General features: G+C 57.5%; 1 protein-coding gene across 1 annotated transcript in view; it reads left to right on the top strand.

Moving 5' to 3' along the window:
* CCDC88C (coiled-coil domain containing 88C) overlaps positions 1 to 9,322 on the top strand; it is a 102,279-nt gene that overhangs the window by 54,437 nt on the left and 38,520 nt on the right. The window contains exons 10-12 of the mRNA XM_014543682.1: positions 1,554 to 1,700; positions 2,537 to 2,681; positions 5,823 to 6,007. Of these exons, the coding sequence (XP_014399168.1) occupies positions 1,554 to 1,700; positions 2,537 to 2,681; positions 5,823 to 6,007 (477 nt within the window). The remainder of the gene's footprint in view (positions 1 to 1,553; positions 1,701 to 2,536; positions 2,682 to 5,822; positions 6,008 to 9,322) is intronic.

The raw sequence follows: 9,322 nt of genomic DNA, 5'->3' as shown, positions 1-9,322 counted from the left end.
CAAGCACTTCTCAGAGGGGGCAACCCCAGCTGGGTTCTGAAGGCCGAGTAGGAGTTGGTTGTAAGGCTGAAGGGGCAGGCTGTGCTCTGGGAGCTCAGGGCCTGAGCGTGTGGTGATAGAGATGAGGACTGGTGGATAGACTGGCTGGAACACAAGGTGAGAATGCTGGGGCCGCGGCCAAAGAGGGAGAGCCGGGCCTCCTTCCTGCTTGTGCCCCTCCATGGGCTCTAGCTCACATCGTTGATAATAGTCTGAGCCTCTTCCTCTCCCTCTTTCCTACCCCCCACCCTGGGGCTCTGTAAGAGAACACAGGTCTGGAGCTCTCCAGCTGAGTTCAAGCCCCAGCTTCACCCCCTCACTGTCTTTATGGCTTGGGGCTCATTCCTTAATTGACCCACGGCAGCAGCCTCTTCGTGTGTAGGAAGGGACTGTCCCTGCCTCCCCTTGGGGCTGTTGTGAAGAGTGAATGTGCAAGGACAGAGGGCACCTAGTGCAGGGCCGGGGATGGGCAGAGAGACTCCAGAGTCTGTGAGCAAACCCTTCCCGCTGCCAGGCTTTGATCAGAACTGTGTCCACTGATGGGAGGTCCACGGCTTCCCTTCTACAAGAATCTTGGGTTCTAGGCCCTGTGGGGAAAATGAACACGAGATGGAAAAGCAGCAGCTACCGCCCACTCCCAGTCGTTAGAACCCATGAGTGGGGCCAGCCTTGGAAAACTGCCCACGGAGAGAAACAGTCACATCCCGTGTATGCGTGTTCCCAGACTGTGAAGGCACTTGGGGGAGACTCAGCCCCCTAAGACACCCAGTGGTTCTGGGAGGCTCCTGGGGCGGGAGCAGAGATGAGGGGAAAGAGCTGAACGGCTCCCCCGTGTGTGCTGGGCCCCGGGACAGGTGTAAGTCCAGCAGACTCCTCCCATGAGGGGGCCTGCGAGGGACCAGCCATGGCGTCCCACACTCAGCGTGTGCCTGACACCCAGAGGCCCATAGTATTGTTTGTTGTGCCTTAGTCCTCATTTCCAGGAAACGGCCGAGAGCTGTTGGTTTTCCAAGAGGACGTGAGTGAAATGTTCAAATAGGAACTGGGTGTTGAACAATAGCTCACCCGAAGAGCCATTTATTTCCAGGACCCAGATCAGAGGAATGGCTATTGAATTGAGAGGCCTGGACTCGGCCCTGGAATATGGGACAGACTCTTAGCCCCACCCCTTCCTTGTTGAGCGAAGTCCCATACCTGTCAGCAGGCGCACTTGTCCAATGGACGAGGCTGTACATGTCAGACACTCCAACACCAGGGCTGGCAGGAAGCAGACGCTGAAGAGGTGTTCCCTTCCAAAATTTAAACAGCGTCTCGATTCAGAGAGTTTTTCCATAGAGAACGTGCATCGGGCCTGGCCTAATGGAGAAGGGGCAGGTGCTCAAAAGCGGAGACAGAACGTCCACGGCAGCACGTCACCCTGAGGTGCAGGTTTGGGTCCAGGTGCCTGAAGAACGCGGTCCTCGGGACCCGGGGGCCTGGGTCTGACGGTTCTCATGTGTGTGTTTGCTGACCAGGAGCTGAGAGAAGATAACTTCACTTTGATTGACACCAAGTCCATTCTGGAGGAGCAGCTGACTGCGGCTCGGGCCCGGGTCGATAAACTGTACGAGCTGGAGAAGGAGAACCTGCAGCTGAAGTCGAAGCTGCACGACCTGGAATTGGTATGACAGGTTGTTGTCAGCATGTGAGCGAGAGATCGGGGCAATTTCAGGTGCACGTTGTGCCCTGCTCTGACTTCCTGCTACTGGGCTGGTGCTGCTGCCGGCACAGTGACCCGCTCACTGCGGAGAGTTGCTTGCAAAGCTCACCAGCCTGAGTGGACACCACTTCAGGCCCTCAAAAGAGAGAGGGCCTGACTGTTGTGTTGCTTTTCTGTAAGGATGGTTGTACACGGGCGTCTTTTGCAAAAAAGGGCATTTGTGGTGTGGACTGAGCTGTGATTTGGGAGTTCCTGCAGTCTTTCCAAGGCATATTAGGCCTGCTAAGGGGCCGCAGAGCTGCCCGCTATCATATCACTTGCTTTAAAGCCCTGTGCTGTACGCCACTTTGTTTAGACACCACTCAGAGACGTCAGGTGTCTTCATCACCTAGGCCCGTGGTCGGCAAACTGCGACTCGCGGGCCACATGCGGCTCTTTGGCCCCTTGAGAGTGGCTCTTCCACAAAATACCACGTGCGGGCGCGCACGTACAGTGCGATTGAAACTTCGTGGCCCATGCGCAGAAGTCGGTATTTTGTGGAAGAGCCACACTCAAGGGGCCAAAGAGCCGCAGTTTGCCAACCACTGACCTAGGCCACTGGGTCAGCAAGTCTTTTAGTGGCTGTAGGTCTCCCAGCTGGGCCCTGTGTTGGAGTCACTTCTGTGCAGCTGTGCTTTTGGAAGTGAGCAGGTGCATGGAGGCCCTTCATCCTGGGGGAATGAGGGTGGATGTACGGGGCAGGGCCTGTCCAGAGGGGGACATGGGGGCATCCTCACCGCTCCCCTCTTCTTGCACTAGGACCGGGACACAGACAAGAAGCGCATTGAGGAGCTGCTGGAGGAGAACATGGTCCTCGAGATTGCACAGAAGCAGAGCATGAACGAGTCCGCCCACCTGGGCTGGGAGCTGGAGCAGCTGTCCAAGAATGCAGACCTGTCAGACGGTAGGCAGAGCCCCTGGGGCCTGGGAGCCAGCCTGGCTGCGGCTTCTCCCTCATCCAGGGAGCTGAGCCCTTGGCTCTGAATCTCATGTGTCAGCCCATCCTCACCCCAAGTGAATAGGATTTTATTCAAGGGCATTTGGAACTTGTTTCGTTGCAATTCTCCCCAAGGAGAACGTGAAGGGTCTGGCAGCCTTGAAGTCAGGACATGAACTACAAAGTAAGTGTTGCCAGATTTCTCAGCTCCCGTGTGGACAGTCCCAGGAGCTTCCAGATGACAGCACGTTGACACCCAGAGGATGTCTTAGATCTGTCCGTGGGGGATTGAAAGCTCTGGATGGCAGGAGCCTTCCCCAGTGGTCACTAACCTGCATTATAACAGAGGCCCGGGCTGATTTCCTCCGTTCATGTCATCATCGGGCAGATGGGTGCAGTCTGCTCTCTGTCTCCCTGGGCAGGGCCTGCTAAGTGTCTGCTTCTCAGGGGAGCCAGGCCTCTTCCCCTCTCTCTTGTGTTTGCCCCCTCACAGCCCCCAGAGGAGGTGTGGGGTTGGCCAGGGGCAGGCAGTGCACCCGGCAAACAAGTAGCCAGTCCCTGTGCTCAACAACATCACGTGCACCTGAGGGTGCAGGCGAAGGTGCGCTTAGATCTCTGCAGCGCGCAGGAGGGCCTTGGGCTGGTCTGGGGATCGGGGAGGTGCTGCTTTTCCAATTCTGATCAACATTCCTAAACATCATGGAGAGGCTGTTGAGAGCAGCTGGATAGTCCTTCTCTTCAAGGGTCCCCATCAGTTCCAAACCTAAAATCAGTTCATTGAACTATGAATCTGTGTGAGAAGTCGGTTCTCTCTGTGGTTTGGAGTCTCAGCACTCCTGGGACCAAGGGTGGGCACAACAGGGATCTCTGCTCTGGGAGCTCAGGTTCATGGGGAGGACACTGCCCCCTGGTGGAACGCAGGAGTGGTGCCGGCTGGCAGGGACCTCTCAGACCTAATGTTTCTGTTAGAGACCAGGGAGGCTGGTGGGTTGGGAAGTCTCCCTGATTCAGGCCCTCTGTGTCGTTTGTGAACCCTTTCAGGTCAGTGCCCTTGACTACTTCTTGGTGTTCACACTTCTGCTGCTTATCTGGCAGGAACCTTCCCAGTGGGGACTAACTCCAGTACAACTGACATTCATAAACAAAGCGTGAATGTACTTTTGCGAGGATGGTGTGGTGGCTTCTTGAGTCAGAAAGGCCTGGCTTCAAGTCCTGGCTCCTCCACCTGTTAGCCAGGTGACCTCTTTTAAACCTCCATTTTCTTATCTGCAAAATGAGGTAATGAAGCTGCCTCCCAGGATTGCTATGCGTGTCTCGTGAGAGGAGACGGTGCAGCCTCACGCTGTGCCTGGCCCCCGGGGCACCAACAAAGGATGGCTGTCCTCATCGCCCTTGTTGAATGAAAAGATCCCCATTGCTCTGGTTCTGCGGGTGCTCGTGAGCGCAGCACCCAGTAGAGAACCATTGGTTGTTTTCCCAATAAACTGTTGTGTCATCTCAAGAGCCTCTGAGGCACTGGCCTTTAGGGAAGAGGAAATGAGGCTGGTCATCAGCTCCACTGCTGCACTTGGAGATCCTTCACGATCATTTCCCAGGAGACAGAGCCGGGTGTGAGGCACTGAGTGTGTCAGGAGGTGGGCGGGGTGAGTTGCAGGACAGTGGGGACCCATCTAATGCCACAGAATCATACGCTGAAAAATAGTTAAAACGGTGAACCCAGTGTCATAGATATTTCACCCCAATCTTGTTAACATGTATTTTTTTTACTGATTTCAGAGAGAAAGGGAGAGGGAGAGAGAGATAGAAACATCAAAGATGAAAGAGAACCGTTGATCGGCTGCCTCCTGCGCGCCCCATACTAGGCATGGAGCCTGTAACCTGGGCATATGCCCTGACCTGGAATTGAACAATGACCGCCTGGTTCATAGGTTGGCACTCTACCACTGAGCCACGCTGACTGGGCTCACCCCAATTTTTAAAACTGTTATTTTTAAAAGCGAAATCTTAATGAGCACAGGTGGTGACTTAGTGGAGTTTTCGGCCGTTAGGGTCGTTGGTGGCCTTGTCAGGATGAAGCCCGTGGCGAGTTTCCATGTGTTGACAGCAGGCGTGTTTGTCTGTGGGGTGCGCTGAGCTGGAGTTGGGCCACGAAGGTTCATCTGCACCACTGCTGAGTTGACTGCTGCTTGGGGTCTTCAGTCTGTTCTGGCTTCTTGGGTCTGTGCTGCTGTCCTTGGTGGGCGATGGGAACGTCCAGCTTCAGGTGCTGCGGTGACAACCGGCGCCCCTCTAGGTCCTTCCAGCCCCGAGGGGGTGAACAGGAAGCAGGTGGGGTGCAGCCCTAGGAGCAGTGCAGTGTGATAAGGCTCCCGGGTGAGGATGTGGCCCTGGAGGGACAGGTGAGGGGGCACCCTGACCCCTCATACATTCATTTACCTAAAGTCACGCACCTGCTTGTGGCAGGAAGGGGCCGAGAACTCCGGTTCTTCTCCGGTCTGTGCTCCCTTTTCTGTTCTGCGTTCAAGCTGTTTAAAAGCAAAGGAGGAAATCTGCCTTCTTCTGTCTTTACCTTATGTTGATCTTGCTTAGACTTGCTCAAGCAATTTAGATATACTGTCTCATTCTTTTTCAATGCAATTGTGAAAGCACAAAATGAAATCTCTGTCCGAAGGCCCTGCCCAGGAATGGTAAGTACTGGGCATACTTGCCCCAGAGCCTCTACCACCTGCAGACACACTGGTCAATTATCACCCCCCCCACACACACCCTCAGCTGAGCCACCCAGACCCCACCACTCTGAGGGCTGGCACAGAAAACGCCATCTCTTTGCCATCTCTGTTAGTCTCTGAAATCCCTGACTTGATGGCCAGGTTAGAACTTGGTAAAAAGTGGTTCCAGCAGTCCCACCATCTTGGGGTTTTGCATTGGCCTCTCCACCGTCACCTTCTTTCTTCTTAAGCTCTGGGTTGCTTCCCTACCAGGCACCAGCTGAGCCAGGTGCTGACAGCAACAGCACCCTGTGAACAACGGAGGGCACCCAGCCGACCACCCCAGGCCCCTCAGACCTAGGGCTCAGGGTGATGGCCCTGACCCGACTTTGCTCTTCAGCCTCCAGGAAGTCGTTCGTGTTTGAGCTGAATGAATGTGCTTCCAGCCGCATCCTGAAGCTGGAGAAGGAGAACCAGAGCCTTCAGAGCACCATCCAGGGGCTGCGGGACGCCTCCCTGGCCCTGGAGGAGAGCAGCCTCAAGTGCGGGGAGCTGGAGAAGGAGAACCAGCAGCTCAGCACGAAGGTAACTGTGCGGAACATCCGGGCAAGCAGGTGGCCAGGCGGAGCGCCCAGGTGTCGGTGAGGATGCGCAGCTGGGAGAAATGCAGATGCAGGGCAGCCACAGTTATGGTAGCGGGACACAAGTCCTCATGGAGCAGAGTCCGAGGCAGCATGACCTGTCCCTGCAGCAGTGCGACCGGACTTGAGGGACGTCTGTGTGCCTCGTTGCCTTCACCTGTGCAATGGGCATGACTCCTTAGCCCCCGGCCTCTCGGGCCCCACCCCTGCTTCCTCTCTGGGTCAGTTCCCTGTAGGAAACCATGGCAGTCCTGCTAGAGCCCTCGGGAGGCCTGTCTTGGCTCCGAGTCCTGGTAGAAGGGAGGGACTGCAGTTCCCACACCAGAGCTGTCCTGTGTCCGGTCCCAGGAGCCCTGGCCAGGTGGCCCTTCTGCTCCTCCCCCCTGTCCTGCTCAGCCCGCTCAGGGCCTGGCTGCCTCTGTCCTGACCAGCGGGGCTGGTTTTGCTTTCTCCCCCGAACCTGGCACGTCATGGGTCCTCCCTAATGTTGGGTGGATGGTGCGTCTCGGCCGTCAGCTGAGGACCATAGGGGACATGGCCCGACGCTGGCCTTCCTGGAGCCAGGGCACAGCCTTGGACACGTCCAGACGGCATGGTCACTCGGGGCATCTGAGAAGGGAACAGGGTCAGCCAGGACACGGCTGCCCGGAGTGCCAGGCACCCTGGTGCCTGCTCGGTTCTTCCACCACCCGAGTGTCGCCCAGGCTGTAGGCTGACTTCAGTCTGAAACGTCTGTGTAAACCATAGTTCCCGAAGTCCACGTCCTTCCCTGAGACTCACCACCCTTCTGTGGGCCTCAGAGAAGGCGCCTTCTCTGCCTCATTTGTATTGATATCCTAAGTCCATTCCTTCAACCAGGAATCCTGATTTTGAGAGGAAGAGGGACAGTCTTTGGAGGCCTATCGGGGACACAAGCCCGGCATGGGGGCTGCTGAGCAGGTCCCTGGCCCCTGCATGCTCTGGGGACCGAGAGCCTCACCACAGGAGTCCTCGGCTCAAGCCTGGTGCCCACCCGGGGAGGATGGGAAACCCCTTGGGGCCAGCTCCCAGCCCAGCGAGCTCTCCCTACGGGAATGGAAGTCCTTCAGGGATGGATAGGACTAAGGGCCCCAGTTCTGTGGCAGAAAGAACCAGGCGAAGAAAGATGGGGGGTGTCTAGCAGTGGTGGGTGGGACATGGGCAATCACATCTTCCTGCTATAAGCAACAACAATCAGAAATGCCAAGGTTGGAATCACATTCCTTTCTCTGTGCAGGACGGGGCAGCCGGGGTGAAACATTAAGAGTAAGATGGTGGGGGTTGGAGGACACACACCCCAGGCCCCGGCTGAGGGAGAGCAGGGCTGGGTCGGCCCATGGCTGTGCGTTGGGCTCTGCCGCATCCTCACTATGGGGCTCTGGGCAAATTGCTGAAGGACCCTGAGCCCCGTGCCCTTCTCTGAATGAGGGTGAGTGACAGCTGCTCCGGGCCTTCCTCCTCGGAGTCGGCTCGGGGGCAGGCACCGCCCTCAGAGCAGATGCTGATTCCCTGCTGAGCCCAGACCTGGTGCTAGGAAGCGGGGCTGCGATAAGGAAGGAGAAGAAAGATGTTCTCGCTTTTGAGGAAGACTCAGACACGTGGCATGTTACAGTGCAACTAGCTATTGGCCCCGTGCTCAGGTCCCCATGTTGGGGGGCGGGGGGCTTGGTGTGCCTACGGTGATGTGAGGACACGACTGTGAGCCCCACTGTGCCCGACCCCCCTCCCCCCTTTGGAGAGGAAGCTCGCCTGGCTCCTGCTTCCGGAGGAGTATTGAGACAGTGCCCAGACCTATGAGATAAAGGCAGGGGGGGCCTCACCCTGGGAGCAATAGGCAGAGCCCGCATTAGAGCAGCGATCCTCCCGGGAGCTTTGCAGACCCACCTGTGCCAGGCTGCCCCCCAGACAGGCCAGTCGAGCAGGCTCTCGGTCCTGGCTACTCACTGGGCATCTGAGGGTCCTCCCCCGAGAGGGCCCAGTGGGGGACCTGAGGTCCAGGGTCTGTAGGAGCTCTGAGAACCACCTGGTCTTTGGAGATCCACTGTGTTCGTTTTAGAGCAGCCACCCCAAACCGGCAGCAGCAGGGTCACCAGTCCAAATGCAGATTCTTGGGCGCCAACCCTGCCTGTCAGAAGCTCGGGGGGGAGGGGGCACTGGCGCTCTCACAGGGGTCAGCGATGGTTGTCATACCTGCCACCTGCCAGGTGTGTGCTGAGCACTCCCCCTGGCAGAGCTGGTGACCATGCCTGCTGCTTATTGGCCCTGTCAGTTAGGGACACCCGCTCGTGGTCACCTCGTTAGCAGGGAGCAACCCTTTCCCCCGCTCCTGCGTTTGGCATCAACAGGGTCTGTAGGAGCTCTGAGAACCACCTGGTCTTTGATCGTGGAGATCCACTGTGTTAGCTTTAGAGCAGTCACCCCAAACCGTCAGCATCAGGGTCACCAGTCCAAATGCAGATTCTTGGGCGCCAGCCCTGCCTGTCAGAAGCTTGGGGGGGAGGGGGCGCTGGCGCTCTCACAGGGGTCAGCGATGGTTGTCACACCTGCCACCTGCCAGGTGTGTGCTGAGCACTCCCCCTGACAGAGCTGGTGACCATGCCTGCTGCTTGCTGGCCCTGTCAGTTAGGGACACCCGCTCGTGGTCACATCGTTAGCAGGGAGCAACCTTTCCCCCGCTCCTGCGTTTGGCGTCAGTGGGAAGGGACAGCAGCAGGGGCCTGGCCTGGGAGCCCCACCTCAGGTCCCGCCCTAGGTACCTGAGCCTGATGAGGACATCACGGTGTTCAGGTGTCAGGCACAGAGCGTGAGGTGTGCGGGTTCAGGCAGTCCGTGTTTAGGGAGTGGGCTTGGTGGGTCCCGCAGAAGAGCTCTGTGTTGGACCACTGATTGGGCCATCGTCCAGGCAGGACGGAAGGTGGTCTGGCCTGGGGCAGCAGTGGGGGGTGGAGGGGAGCCGTATGGGGGACAAGGACAGGCCTTGGTGACACATTTACTTGGAGGGTGAGAGGAGGGAGAGAGATGGCAGAGGACCTCTCTGAGCAGCTGGGTGAATAGGAATGTCACCAACTGGATGAAGTCCCTGTGGGACATCCGGCAGTGGAGTCTGCTGGCCCCAGGCATGTCGCCTGACACTCAGGATAGTAGTGGACAAGGCCTAAGACGGAAGCAGTAAGAGTGAACAGCGGTGAGCTGGGAGGGAAGCTGACCGATTGGTGCCCATGACCTTTTTCTCTACCATGAG

Source organism: Myotis brandtii, unplaced genomic scaffold (genome assembly GCF_000412655.1).
Source record: "Myotis brandtii unplaced genomic scaffold, ASM41265v1 scaffold332, whole genome shotgun sequence".
NCBI lineage: Eukaryota > Metazoa > Chordata > Mammalia > Chiroptera > Vespertilionidae > Myotis > Myotis brandtii.
This window is presented reverse-complemented; position numbering and strand designations above follow the sequence as displayed.